This window comes from Centropristis striata, chromosome 3 (genome assembly GCF_030273125.1).
Source record: "Centropristis striata isolate RG_2023a ecotype Rhode Island chromosome 3, C.striata_1.0, whole genome shotgun sequence".
Lineage (NCBI taxonomy): Eukaryota > Metazoa > Chordata > Actinopteri > Perciformes > Serranidae > Centropristis > Centropristis striata.
Genome location: NC_081519.1, coordinates 44,534,871 through 44,549,824, shown reverse-complemented (window position 1 = coordinate 44,549,824; position 14,954 = coordinate 44,534,871). Strand labels below are relative to the sequence as shown.

The 14,954-nt window shown below is 38.2% G+C and overlaps 2 protein-coding genes across 4 annotated transcripts; one reads left to right on the top strand and one right to left on the bottom strand.

The window, feature by feature from the left end:
- Nucleotides 1–8,973, top strand: zgc:153675 (uncharacterized protein LOC768179 homolog). Its single transcript, XM_059329899.1, has 3 exons — nt 1–296; nt 5,943–6,030; nt 7,719–8,973. The coding sequence occupies exons 1-3, from the start codon at nt 288–290 to the stop codon at nt 8,003–8,005; spliced, it is 384 nt and encodes a 127-aa protein (XP_059185882.1). The 5' UTR covers nt 1–287; the 3' UTR covers nt 8,006–8,973.
- LOC131968848 (nuclear factor 7, ovary-like) lies at nt 8,220–14,954 on the bottom strand. 3 transcript variants are annotated; one of them, XM_059329894.1, is made up of 3 exons: nt 13,627–14,954; nt 11,008–11,028; nt 8,220–8,405 (listed from the first exon to the last, which is right to left on the bottom strand). In XM_059329894.1, the coding sequence occupies exons 1-3, from the start codon at nt 14,952–14,954 to the stop codon at nt 8,345–8,347; spliced, it is 1,410 nt and encodes a 469-aa protein (XP_059185877.1). In that variant the 3' UTR covers nt 8,220–8,344. The 3 variants fall into 3 exon arrangements, with proteins under 3 accessions (XP_059185877.1, XP_059185874.1, XP_059185875.1); XM_059329891.1 differs by lacking the exons at nt 8,220–8,405; nt 11,008–11,028 and adding an exon at nt 9,601–9,765 and having other exon boundaries at nt 13,578–14,954; XM_059329892.1 differs by lacking the exons at nt 8,220–8,405; nt 11,008–11,028 and having other exon boundaries at nt 13,509–14,954.

The following is a 14,954-nucleotide window of genomic DNA, read 5'->3' as shown; positions in this document are numbered from 1 at the left end:
CGCCACGTCGGCAGTACAGCAGCTGAACAGAGAGCTGCTGCTGCTGCGTAGCTCAGCCTGAAGTTACAGAGCTGACTCATGAAATACTGACAGAAAGATCATTCAGAAAACCTGCCGAGGAGAAGAAGAAGAAGAGAAGAAGAGGAGAAGAAGAAGAGAAGTGAGCAGGTTTTCTCCTCCAGAGAGAGATAAATCTTTATTTCCAGCAGAGTTTCCAGTCGGAGGTGATCACCAGCTGCTGTGTGTCCAGGTGTGTTAGTGGGAGAACACTGGGAACACTGGGAACAATGGTGAAGGTAAGAGCTCCACCAGCAGCATTAATTCATCATTTCATCAGGATTATAAAACCTGTTGAAACGAGCTTTATAACGTGCGTGTGAGTGTTAGTGGGTTGTTTCTAACCGCGTGCAGCCTCTTCATGACTGATGTGGATTTAAAAGTGATAAGATCTTATTTTATTTTATTGGTTGTGTGTTTTTCCCCTTCAGGAAATGTGGCCTCTTCCTTTCTGAAATATGTTTTTTTTTTCTTTTTGTGGGTCAGCTACATTAAAATGAGGCGTCACAGCTTCCTGCAAATGACTCAAAAATTACTCAAACTCTGATCCAGCAGTGCCACTTTAAAAAAAAAACTTTTTTAATATAACATTTGACTTTTAGGTTCTAAAGTGGCAGTTTATTTAAAAAAAAAACATGCAAAAAAACACGAACAGTGGTTGTAGAGCTGTGAGATCTTGGGCCTGTTTTTATGGGTCACAAGAAGAAAAACCAGGGGGGGGTGATTCTGTTGGCAGATATGATCGAAAACATACTTTCTGTATAAAAGCTTGTCAAACATGGACTTATTTGAAGCTTCGACGTGTCATTTTACAGTAACAGAGTCACTGAGCAGCAGCTTCTCACCTGTAATTAGAAGAAAAGCTTCATTTAAAGGGTCACAAGTCACAAAGGTGAAGACCACCAAGCATATGTTCAATCTGCTGCACGTGTTCCTTCTGTCAGCCTGATGATGATGATGATGATGATATACCAAGTAAAACTGGAGACAAGCTCAAATAGATTTAGTATCAAATGATAGAACTGGATGGAACCCTCTTATATGGTAGATTTGACACCTTTGGTCACATTTAACATTCTTTATTGAGCATGATAGTGTTTTGAAAGTTAAAAAAGATTCAAAATCACATTTTATGTTGGACTAAAGGACTAAAAAAGACACAAAATGACTAAAAAAAAGACACAAAATGACTAAAAAAAAAGACACAATGACAAAAAAGACACAAAATAACTAAAAAAGACACAAGATAGCTAAAAAAAGACACAAAATGACCAAAAAAGACACAAAATTACCAAAAAAACACGAAATAACTAAAAAAAGACACAAAATGAGAAGACAAAATGATAAAACAAAACAATGAAGACACAAAATTACTAAAAAAAGACACAAAATGACCAAAAAGACACAGAATAACTAAAAAAAGACACAACTAAAGACACAAAATAACTAAAAAAGACACAAAATAGCTAAAAAAAGACACACAATGACCAAAAAAAGACACAAAATGACCAAAAAAGACACAGAATGACTAAAAAAAGACACAAAATGAAAAGACAAAATGATAAAACAAAACAAAGAAGACACAAAATGACCAAAAAGACACAAAATAACTAAAAAAAGACACAACTAAAGACACAAAATAACTAAAAAAGACACAAAATAGCTAAAAAAAGACACAAAATGTCCAAAAAAAGACTGTAAATGACAGGCAGGATGAAAATGATTCAGAAATGGACAAAATAGACCAAAACTCCAGAGAGTTAACCGTCTTTTACTTCATCACATTATATTTTATCAGAAAAAGCATTTTTATTCCCTCATCTGTGATATAAAAAGAGAGGAAATACCATTTAATAAAATAAAGAATGTACACACACAAATAAATATGTGAACTGAACGATAAAATGTATAAAAAACAAGGTTGAGATTAAATAAATGACCCTGGAATGTTTTCAGAGTATGATAAGTATGTGAGATAATTACATGTTTAAATATGACTCCGTCTAGACGTTCTCTATCTGTAATTCAGACGGAATAAATAGTTTTTATTTGCACTGAATGATTTATGGTTTAAAATAGTTTTCTTTTTCATATAAATGAGGCATAAACATCTGAAGATTCAACATCATTACACCCCAAATATTAATCATAGCTGCACAATCAATCAAAATCTTTCACAATTTAGACTTTGTTCAAATAGCAGGATGTTTGTTTAAAGTAAAATGTGCTAATATATAAACCACTAAACCAATAAAATACTATTTTTAATGAAGTGTTGTGGTTCTGCAGAGATGTCCCAAACCTACAAATCTTATTTTACTGACTTTATTTAGTTCAGATCCTCACAAAAACAATCACACATCATCATTTTAATATATTTTCAATTGAAAATGAGATATGGCAAATACAATATCAATAAAAATATCATAATTAGGTATTTATTTTCTAAATTGTGCACCAGTCACATGAATCTCCTTAATTTATTTCACTTAATCAAGTAATATTTGATTAAAGAAAACAGGAGCAAAAGGCCAAACTAACAGTAGTTAATAAAATAAAGAATGAAAGTACCCACACATAAATATGTACACAACAGTAAAAAAACCAAAACGGTTTAGGGTTTAAAAAGTAAAATAAATGCATGTAAATGCTGGAAAAAAAGATGTAACAAGGACGATTTGAGGGCCTGAAGTGACAGGAGCCGTGTTTCCATTTAACTAATTTGAAACAAAATTTTTCAATGTTGAATGAAAGAAAATGAGAATTATTGAGTTTTCAACAGTTTTAAACATTTCCTTCACTTTATCAAGTAATATTTTATCAAAGAAAACAGAAGCAAAAGGCTTTTTTTTACACACAGAGATTTTTAAAAAGGAAACAGTAGTTAATAAAATAAAGAATGAAAGTAAACTCACATAAATATGTACACAAAACGGTAAAGAACGTAACCATTTTTCAAGCAAAAAGTAAAAAGTATCGAGTCGGGTCCAGCTCCACCTTCTAGCAGGTGCAGTCGGTTGTTATCAGCTCTTTCAATGGACGGTTGCTGAAAAGTGTTTCCCCTTTATTCATTCAGTTACATGAGCTGCTGCTGAAACGTTATTTTGACTTGTTTTGAGTCAACGAGGGATCAAATCCTGTCTCTCAGGACATCAACGTAAAGGGTGACGTTCAACTAGAGCTGCACAATTAATCAGATTTTAATCGTGATCATGATTTTGGCCGCCACGATTAAATAAACCTGATCGTCGGTGATATTTCCATTTTAAAATGCGTCTCTCCTGCAGATCTAATCAACACTTTCTACACCAGTAGTCCACCAACCACCAGGGGGCGGGGCCGTGTTTCTACCCTGTAAACAGCCTGGTTGCTGATTGGATAGAACGCTAAGCAGGATGTGACGTAGTACTGGACGCCACAACAACACGCGACATTTGTAAAAGCTGGTGAAGCAGTGTTGCCAACTTAGCAACTTTGTTGCTATATTTAGCAACTTTTCAGACCCCCTTAGAGACTATTTTTCAAAAAAGCGACTGGAGACAAATCCAGAGACTTTTTCTGGTGTTATTGGAGACTTTTGGAGACTCGTTCTTACTCTTCTTAACGAGCCGCAGGGGCCGGAGGCTCTTCTTAAAGAGCCGCGGGGGCCAGAGGCTGTTCTTAACGAGCCGCGGGGGGCCAGAGGCTCTTCTTAACGAGCCGCGGGGGGCCGAGGCTCTTCTTAACGAGCCGCGGGGGACGGAGGCTCTTCTTAACGAGCCGCGGGGGCCAGAGGCTCTTCTTAACGAGCCGCGGGGGACGGAGGCTCTTCTTAACGAGCTGCAGGGGGCTAGAGGCTCTTAACGAGCCGCGGGGGACGGAGGCTCTTCTTAACGAGCCGCGGGGGCCGGAGGCTCTTCTTAACGAGCCGCGGGGGCCGGAGGCTCTTCTTCTTCTTCTTCTTCTTCTTCTTCTTCTTCTTCTTTTGGGTTTTCCGGCAGAGCAGGAACAGCTGATCAGACATGTGAGTTAAATGTTCTCTATGTCAGAACTTATTCAGAAAAAGACAATTTTCGTAAAAGACAAAAACAATTCAAGTGAGCGTAAAAACTGTTATGTACATTTTCAAAAAGTTTTACGATATTTTGCTGTTTCCATGAAGCTTTTTCTCATTAAAATCTTCAAAACACGCAGAGAAATTTGTTGACGGAAACACGACTAAAGTTTGTAAAACTTGTTCTCACCCGAGCCTTCTGGGGGAAAGTCCTCGGCCCCAAGACAGACTTCTCTTACTTCACACTCCATTTTCTTGCATCCAGATTTGATTTCACACTCGTCACTTCTGCCTTGGCGTTGTTCGTAACCCCTGCGGTCACTAGAGGGCGCCACCAACAACACGTTAATATCGCAGCACATTCAGTGAGCTGATAACAACCTGCTGGACCAGCAGGCGGAGCCTCTACTCACCTGCTCTGATAACCGCTGATCAACTCACATTAAATCAGTTGATAACGATCAAATCAGGTGTTTAGATTTGACTGTGACTCCAGACTGTGGACAGACTTTATGTTTATTTAAAACAGGAAGAGGAGATTCAGCATCAACAACCACAGCTTTAATGACTTCCTGTGAGACTTCAGACAGTTTCTGAGGTTAACACCAGTCTGTTGGTTATATTTAGGATTTAAACATAGAGTATGTCACATTTCTGCATTAAAATGTCTAAAAATGACCAAACCAGGACCATGCAGTATGGAGAAACATCAAATGTCACATTATTTTTATTACCAAATGCTTCACTATGGATATTGTGATGATATTCAAGGGCTGACTAAACATTAAGGCAACTAAAAGCTAATAATACAATAATAATAGAACAGCTAACAGCCTCTTAATTCTGGAATATTACTTAATTTTACTGTTAAAATCCACTCCTGCCATATTAGGAAATCCAAAATGTAAAAGGATATCTCGGCTGATATCATGATACTGAAATAAGTCATACTGATATATTACCATTCCCCCTGGTTTTATATTTTGTATTTTATATATTATTTTATTATTAGTTGTACTTGCATATCTCAAATGTTCAAAATCATCAAAGTTTAAACAAAGAAATCTATGATTTTAATTAAAAAAAACACATGATGTTTGATTTGGTCACCTGTCAATGTTCATATAACCTTTCAACCCACTTTTATCTATCTGAAATCTTTCTATTCAACAAATATGTTAAGATAAAGAATCTGATATAAAATACCAAATTCCACTATGTTTTAGATTGAATTGTGTTGTCTTTGCTGGTACTGAGAAAACTAAATGCAGTTTCCAGAAGTGGAAAGAATCAAATAAAATATTGAATAAACAAAAGACACAAAATTACAAAAAAAAGACACAAAATGACCAAAAAATATACAAAATGACTAAAAAAAAGACACAAAATGACCAAAAAAGACACAAAATGACTAAAAAAAGACACAAAATGACCAAAAAAAGACACAAAATGACCAAAAAAGACACAAAATGACCCAAATTGTTCCTCTAAACACAAAGAGCCAAATCAAACAGAGTCCCACTAGAATAAACCCAGAGTTGATGACAGGATCACACACAATCACAAGATCACATTTATGTTGGTTTTTCTTTGTTTCTTTTTGGTTCTAAATGTTGATCCAGTAAGTCAGGATAAAAAATCTATTATTATTATTATCAGGTCATATAGGTGAAAAAATCTCCCAACATGGTATTTAAACCTGTTTTAGTGGTTTATAGAGGCAGGATGGAAGGACTGTGTGACTGAATAACCTCCTTCTAGTTAATGTTCCCTGCTGAGGCTCCGTCTCTATTATCTCTATTAAATGTTGGTGTGTTCAGTAATCAGTCGGGTGTTTTCCTGTGTTTTGCAGAATGTGAACAGCGTGAACGTGGAGCCCCAGCCAGGGACCAGCGTGGCCCCGGAGGAGGCCGAGCCCGTCGACATGCAGCCCTCGGAGGGTAAGCACCAGGCGCCGGCCCCCGGCCCCCGGGGACCCCGGGCCCCGGCCCCCGGGCGCCGGCCCCCCGGGCGGGAACATGGTGCAACCCTGCTCACATGTTGCTGCTATTTCAGAGCGGGTGTGTGTGTCGGGGGAGGCAGCCTGTTTGTCTAAGAGCTGCTCCAACCTGCTATTTGTGTCTCAGGTCTGGTCCCTGCTGACGCTCTCAGTAAACACCATGTTTCTGCATTAATGCATGAAGATCATGTCAACAGCACCAACAGAGACTCTTTATCACATTAAAGCTGTGATCAGATTATCAGAGATCTGATCAAATCAGCTCGCTTTATGCACGTTTCCCGTTCTTCAGTAGATATATATACAGTCATGGAAAAAATGATTAGACCTCCTTGTTTTATTCAGTGTCTTGTTCATTAGAGTTTAGTTTAAGAGCTGATATCTAGACATGTAACATGGTTTTATTGATCATGATTTAGGTTATTATCAAAAATGTTTGCATGACTGTAGATGTAAAAATGACACAAAATGACCAAAAATAGATACAAAAATGACTAAAAAAAGTCACAAAATGACCAAAAAAATTATGGAAAAATGACTAAAAAAGACACAAAACAACAAAAAATAGATGTAAAAATTACAAAAAAAAGACAACACAACCAAAGATGGATGTAAAAATGATGTAAAAATGACTCAAAATGACCAAAAAAGACACAAAATTACCAAAAATAGATGCAAAAATGACAGAAAAAGACACAAAACAACCAAAAATAGATGTATAAATGACTAAAAAAGTCACAAAATAACCAAAAAAGACACAAAACAGACAAAAATGTATGTAAAAATGACATAAAATTATGTAAGAATGACATTTAACATGATTTTATTGATGATGATTTTGGTTATTATTAATAAAACCATGTTAAATGTGATTGTAAATGTAAACTGCAGCTCTTCCTGCAGACTGTAGTTCAGACAGGCTGCCTCCATTAACCCTCTCAGAGCTGATAGTGTGTGTGTGTGTGTGTGTGTGTGTGTGTGTGTGTGTGTGGGTGTGTGTGTGTGTGTGTGTGTGTGTGTCTGTTGGCAAACTGTCAGGAGTTTCACAACATGAAGGAAGCCTTGCAGTGATTAGGTGAAGGGTGGAGCAGCAGGAGGAGAAGCTTCCAGAAGGTTAAACCAGTTTACACCAGATGGGAAATATCAGCAACACACCAGAGATCTTCAGCAGAAAAATATGACAAACATCAGAACTGTTTCCAGTTTAATGTTTCCATTAAAGTAGAAGCTAATTTGAAGCAAAATTTTTAAATGTTGAATGAAAGAAAATTAGAATTATTGAGTTTTTTATCAGCTGGTTTAGAGCGAATAAACAAAGCTGCAGTAACGTTCTTTGGACAGTAGATGGCAGTGTGATGTGTTGCTGTAATCCGTCAGTAAACAGGAGAAGAAGAAGAGAAAAAATAACAATAACTTCTTCTTCTTCTTCTTCTTCTTCTACTGCTACTCCTTCTTCTTCTTCTTCTTCTTCTTCTTCTTCTTCTTCTTCTTCTTCTTCTTCTTCTTGGGTTTTCCGGCAGAGCAGTGTCATTGTTTTGTTCTCTCTAAAGTAGGAAGTTGTCACTTTTCGTGTTTTCTTTGTTGTCGTGCTGAACTGGATCTTGACGCAGCGTGTTTGATGTGTTCCAGATCCCGGTAAGGACCACACGGCGCCGGCTCCCGGCATGATTTGGCGAGTGGGCGGCGGCCTCTTCAACGTCACCAAGGGCGTGGTGGGCGCGGCGGTGGGCGGGGTGGCCTGGGTGGGCGGCAAGAGCCTGGAGATCACCAAGACGGCGGTGACCACGGTGCCGTCCATGGGCGTGGGGCTGGTGAAGGGCGGCGTGTCGGCCGTGGCCGGCGGCGTCTCCTCCGTCGGCTCCACCGTCGCCAACAAAGTCCCGTTCACGGCCAAGAGGAAAGACAAGGCCGAGTGAAGAGGACGAAGAGGATTGATGATGATGATGATGATGATGATGGACTTTGCCCCGCCCTGAGCCAGCAGAGAGCGCCGATCTCTGCCCGCCAATCAAAACTCCACCGTGCCTTCTGATGCTCGCCGTCGCCACGCAGACATCCAGACGCTGAAACATCCAGACGCTCGACGAAGCAGATTCACCAGAAAACAAACGATGAAAACATTTCCGCTCCTCTTCCTCCTCGTCCGTCTGCAGGTGAATCTCTGGACGCGGATCCTCTTCAGCTCGTGGTCGACTTCATGAATATTTTTATTATTCTGTTTACAATCCGAGAGGCTGCCATCCTCTTTTTCCAAACTACACATATTTAGTGAAGTGTTTCTGAATTAAAATGCTGATTTTTAGTGTTTTTTTTTTTCTTTTTTGCAAAGGTATTGAAGTTAAAATGTGTGTGAGAAGAATAGTGTGTTGAGAGAAAAGGGATGTGATCTGTCTGAGCTGGTTTTCCTCCTGGAGGAGCCCGAGGCCCAGCTTCATGTAGGAACACTTCTCTGAAACACAATCTGAGCGCTCCGGCTCCGGGCTCACCTCTGTCTTTTCACAGCTGCGTTATTATTATTATCCACATGTTTTCTTTTCAGTGTGAAATGTTAAAATGCTGCGTTGGACCTTGAAAAGTTGGGGGGAAAGGAAAAAAAAAAAAAAGATTTAAAGAAACATTCAGCAGCGTTTCACGGCTGTTTTAGAGGAAAAGTGCCTGATGTTGTCTGAGCTGTTCAGTCAGTAAAGGTGGAAGTGAACCTTTATTCTGAAAGGAACTCTGCTGCGCTGCAGGCGACAATCCAGAACGTTTATATGCAATATCAGCATTTCAATGCAACATGTGGAGAGAGCGGAGCCGTTGCAGATGGGACTCATCTATGTGAATCTGTGTCTTTATGTGTTTGTTTTCCCAATATATCAATAAAGTAGTTTGGAAGTTTAAAGCTGTGTTTTCTTGCAAACAATAGCAAATACTACCAAACTTTTCAGTGTGCCAGAAAAAGATTTAGTATGTCCCAGAACATGGTGGTAAAATGCAGTATTCAAAAAATGCAACCCTGCATGGTTTACAGCCAGGTGTTCCAGCTGTCAGGATATCTGGTATTGTAGAAGGAGGTGAAGTCAGGAGACGTCGTGTCTTTATCTTTGTGGTGCAACACATGCAGCGAGGATGCACCTGCAGGAAGAGAACACCTTGGTTTAGAACCTCAGAGCACCTGGACGGAAACCTTCCTGCTGCTGGAACCCTCCAACATCACTGCAGAGCAAGGCTACAATAGTCTGGGATGTTTCATTAGTTTTAGTTTTAATTCCGTTATCAATTTTTGTTTTCAAATTCAGAAATTCAGTTCAAATTCAGTGAGTTTGCTAGTTTTAATTAGTTTTTATTTTTTGGAAAATGCTTAGTTTTAGTTTAGTTTTTATTAGTTTTATTGTTAGTTTTAGTTTAGTTTTTATTAGTTTTAGTTTAGTGTTTATTAGTTTTATTGTTAGTTTTAGTTTAGTTTTTATTAGTTTTAGTTTAGTTTTTATTAGTTTAGTTTTTATTAGTTTTAGTTTAGTTTTTATTAGTTTTAGTTTAGTTTTTATTAGTTGTAGTTTAGTTTTTATTAGTTGTAGTTTAGTTTTTATTAGTTGTAGTTTAGTTTTTATTAGTTGTAGTTGTTTTGTAATGGGGTATTTGTTGGGTCCAGATTCAATAAGGTCACAATAAATGTTTCCTTTATTTCCTTTGTCTGATCCATCTCAGCCCCAATAAGTTTATTAAGTCATAAAACCAGATAGATGAAATAGATTTCATATCAACCAAAAAGGTTTACGGATGGAAAAAGTTGACAAAGATGAAAACGAAGGACATTTTCACTATAATTTTAGTTAGTTTTAGTTAGTTTTGGAACCACAAAATACAGTTTCAGTTATCGCTTTTAAAAAAACCCTCTAGTTTTTATTTTTACTTCAGTTAACGAAAATGTTTTCGTTAACAATAATAACCTTGGTCCAGGTAAACTGTATGTGTTTTTTTTTTATAAATTAACTATAGGACGGCCTGTCATGACAGGACGGACATATTTGGCTAATTTTAGCATTTCATTTAGCATGAATGGACCTTCAGTTAGCAACATGACGGGGTCATCCCTATGTTCCCCGCCCCGGGAAAAAGGTCCTATGTTCCCTGTTTTTCCCAAAAAGGGTCCTATGTTCCCCTGTCTCATACAAAGAGGGGAACATAGACACGCTCCCAACTTGACTCAGTTAGCATGTTGAGTATTTAGCAAATATATTTCAAATTTCAGAAATATTTTTATATTTAGATTAGATTAGATTTTCCCCCTTTTCTTATTGGACTGTGAGTAATGTAACAATCATCAGCAAGGACTTTAACTACAAATGATTTGACCCGTAATTATTAATGATTTGGTTTATATGTGTGTTTTTAAGTGTATTTGTTGTGATTTTCATATAACATCATCATCTGAATCTTTATATCTTTATATCTTTCTATCTTTAGGGGTGTGACGAGATCTCGCGAGATTAAAGTCCGCCGATATTTCTCGTCGCGTTGAAAATCAGTCTCGCGAGATTTGTGAGTTATCCAAACTTCTATTTGTGACCTGTGGGGCAGTAAAAGGAAAAGAAGAAGAGGAGGAGAAGCAGCAAACAGCCAGAATGACGTCACAGGGGCTCGTTAAGAAGAGTAAGAACTAATCTAAGTGGCACAGTCCTGCACAGTGACTGTAAGTTACTGCAACAGTTAGCTCTGTAGCAGTACAGTGTGTATGTGCTAACAGGCTAACAGTTAGCTCTGTAGCAGTACAGTGTGTATGTGCTAACAGGCTAACAGTTAGCTCTGTAGCAGTACAGTGTGTCTGTGCTAACAGGCTAACAGTTAGCTCTGTAGCAGTACAGTGTGTATGTGCTGCTGCAGCAGGAGGTGTTCACTTAGTGATCTCTGTTTGTTTACAACAAGCACTGGACACTCTTTGCCATGCCGGTTAATTAAAGATCACTATGTTTATGATAATTAGCCATGCTGCTTTGTTTTGATCTGCTGCTGATGTTGTGCAGTTGGCTAAGCGATTATGCAACAATAGAAAACCATACATCACCTCCGGAGTCTCAATAATCCCTTTGGGGGATTTTATTGTTTTATTTATCTAAATTTTACTTTCAGTTTCAATTTGTGGAAGAAGAAGTTTATTAAAAGCTCTTGCTTAGCCTACATCATGCATGTATGAGTTATAACAAAACATTTCAAAATGCATGTGCAACTCGGTTAAATAAAAGTCAGTTGGTCCAGTCATATATTGTGTCATTCTAGTTATCTTAAAATCATGTCTCGTCTCGTCAACCCAATATCATGTCTCGTCTTGTGAGTTGAGAATATCGTCACACCCCTAGTAATCTTGCTTTCTACAGACAGTCTGTCTTATATGCAACTAACTTTACTAACCTTTGATTTGCTCACAAACTGATTTACACATAAAATTCTTGAAATTGGCTGTAACAAAGACACAGTTTTGCAAAGCAGCACACGGCCAAAAGGCCAGGCATCGCTTCACAGCTTGAGTTTTATGACCCTTTGTGTGATGAGCTTGATTTGATTTGATTTGTATATCGGATTTTAGATGAATTCATAACTGGTTTAGATTTGTATATGGGATTTTTTGACAAAAAGACAAATACAGATTTTTTTTTCTTAAAAACCGGTCAAAACTAATTTTCAAAAACTACAACAACTCTCTGCCTCTGTCATTTTCTGTGGCAGCATATTAGCAACAAACATTTAAACTGGACTTAACTACAAATAATTGAGTTTTAACTCAACCTGTGGACACATTTTCATCAGAAAAAATGTTTTGACAAACACCATTTTATTTCTAATCATCAAACCTTTATTATTTTTTATATTTTCAAACAACAATTAATAATCATCTCCAGTAGGTTTCAGAATACAAAGAGAAGATAACATGTAATCAGTTATATACAGTTTACTCATCTGCTTTTCCCTGACAGAGTAACTTACAGTGAATTAAAAAATAAACCTGAAGTCTTCACTGTTTAAAATTAAGTTCTGTTACAAATTGACTAATAGTGCAGAATAAAATCAAAACTCTGAACAATAAAAGTAGCAATTACCCATAAAACAAGATTAAAAATATATAATTTTCCAAAATGAATTATATTCCCTTAAATCAAATGGCTAAACATGCATGTACATAATGTAAGGAAGAAAATAATATTCATGCTAATAATGGTTTCCCTATTATCAGAATCATCATCATCGTCTTCTTCCTTATTTTCTTCCCATCAGTTCCTGATTGACACATTTCACATTTTAGTTTTTACAGAGTAACTCAGTTAAAACAGAACATAGATAATAAAACCTCCACCTTTGCCTCATTATCATCACATTATTTTCCCCCATTATCAACATAGTTGTTATTGTTACAGTGCAGATACTCTGAACAGTTAAAAAACTGAAATTATTCAATATTTAGACTAGAAAATTATTAAAAACAAAAACAAAAAACATCTAGCTGTTTAGTACATTTAAAAAAGTCAATTTGATGTGTGTTGTTGCTAGTTGTTCCTGTTATTTGCTGTTAGTATAAAACAGTGAAGGCTGTTCATTTCTTGTGTACTAACTGCAGAAACAGTTTACCATGAAGATTAATATATAGCACACACTGTTTACAATTAATACGTAGTTATACTATAATTGTGACATACAGGGCCGGTTCTAGCCCATTGGCTGCCCTAGGCGATATTGAGATTTTGCCCCCCCCCCCACCGAACCACATCCATTCCATGGAACCACATGTGGTCCAGTGAAAGAAAACACAATTTTAATTAAACTTTAGAACTAATGTCTGAGATGAAAATACATACCTCTATACTGTGCTTTATTCTCCTCCTCCTCTTTTCTTCGTTTTCGCCCCTGTGCACCAGACAGTTTGGTCCTTTTCATTTTGCTAGTTGACCTTCTACGACCGTTAGCGTGATCTAGTTCTAGTGTTTTGTGACTTGCAACTGCATCGTCATGACGAGTGACGACACCCATGCACATATCATATTTTATATAATATAATATTACATTTTCATTCGAAATATGGGTTGGGGCATGTTCATTTAATTCAATGAGGGTTTTATTGCCCATGCTTTTTAAAAAATGTTTCGTTAATCAATGTTGTTAAAACAAAGATGTGTGCTTGTGGCGCCCCCTGCCAATTTGGCGCCCTAGGCAGCCGCCTTGGTGGCCTGTAGGAATAACCGGCCCTGGTGACATATCAACACATAATGATCCCAAAAAGAATAAAGACAACAAAAAATGTAAGAAATCATATTACAGATTGTTGACCTTTCCTGTGTCAGGAATATATATATATATATATATATATATATATATATATATATATATATTCTGTGCATATAATTCTATGTATAGTATCACTGAGATGCCAAACGATGACATTCCTGAGAAATTTTACTCACATGAAATAAAATGCTGCATTCATTAGCTTGATGAAGGGACTGTGTGCTGTCCCACTGTGACAGAGACCGTCTCTGGTAATATCTTCAGGGATGTTTGATTCCAGTTAGCAATATATGGAAACAGTCTCTCAGTGAAAGTGTGTGTGAAGGTGTGTATGTGTGTGTTTGTATCAGAATCAAAGAATGACAGTTTTCCTTTGTCAAAGTCCAGATGAACTCTGATCCTCTGTGGCCTCTTCTTCACTGAGAGGACTTTTCTAATGTGTGGTGGGGAGACTGCTGTGTGTTTTCCATCAATGAAACCAATCTCCCAGAAGCCAGTTGGTATATCACCCTTTCTCCAGACAGACTCCTTCACCACACCTATGGACCAGTATTTATCATATGTAACCTCAACGTCCCAGCTGTGAGTCCCAGAGTTAAAGCCCTCAGAGCTCAGGACAACGGCATAGTGATCAAACCTCTCTGGATTGTCAGGAAGTTTCTGTTTCTCTCCAAGTCTCACACTGGTCAGATCTTCAGACAGGATGAGATATGGATAAGCAGTGTTTGGATCCAGAATCAGAGGAGTGTAGGAGACCATCTCCTTCATCTTGTTCCAGATGTTGAAGGCCAGGTTGCCCAGGTGTTTGGCCACATCTATCAGAGCTCCTGAGAGCAGCTGTGGATCCTCCAGCAGGAGGCGCTGCTGGACTCTTTCCACTGCAGCCTTGTAGTTCTGCAGGAATGAGACGTGTTCAGCTCTCAGCTCCTCCTCTGTGGCTCTGATTGTGTCTGAAAGAGCTGCTATCTCTCTGCTCAGAGCATCAATCTTCTCCTTCATCATCTGAGTCTTCTGCTCCTCTTCCTCCCTCAGAGCAGAGATCCTGGCCTCCTCTTCCTCTTGTAGACACTGGTGAAGCTTCTTAAACTGCTCCTTAATCTGCCTCTCTGTGTGTCGGGCCTGGACCTTAATGTGTTCTGCTGTTTGATCACAGTTTCCTTTAACTTGTCCAAAGAGCTTCAGTTTCTCCTGTAAGGGCTTCAGGGATTTCTGGAGCTCCTCTTTGTGATCCTGTGCAGCTTCATCGATGGGACTGAATCTGTGATTCTTGTGTGTCTTTGAGTCTTTGCAGATGACACAAACTGGCTGCTGATGGTCCAGACAGAAGAGTTTAAGTTTCTCAGAGTGCAGACTGCAGAGAGGCTCTGAAGATCTCTGATCTCTCTCCAGTAAGAACGCCTCACACAGGTTCTTTAACGCCAGGTTACGAGGTGTATCACTTAATAAATGTATTTCCTTGCAAACTGGACACTGGTGTACCACTTTCTCTGTCCACCATTCCTGTAAACAGTCTTTACAGAAGCTGTGGCTACACGACAGAACAACAGGGTTCTTAAAGATCTCCTTACAAACAGGACAAGTGAGATCCTCCTCTGATCTGGAAGCCAT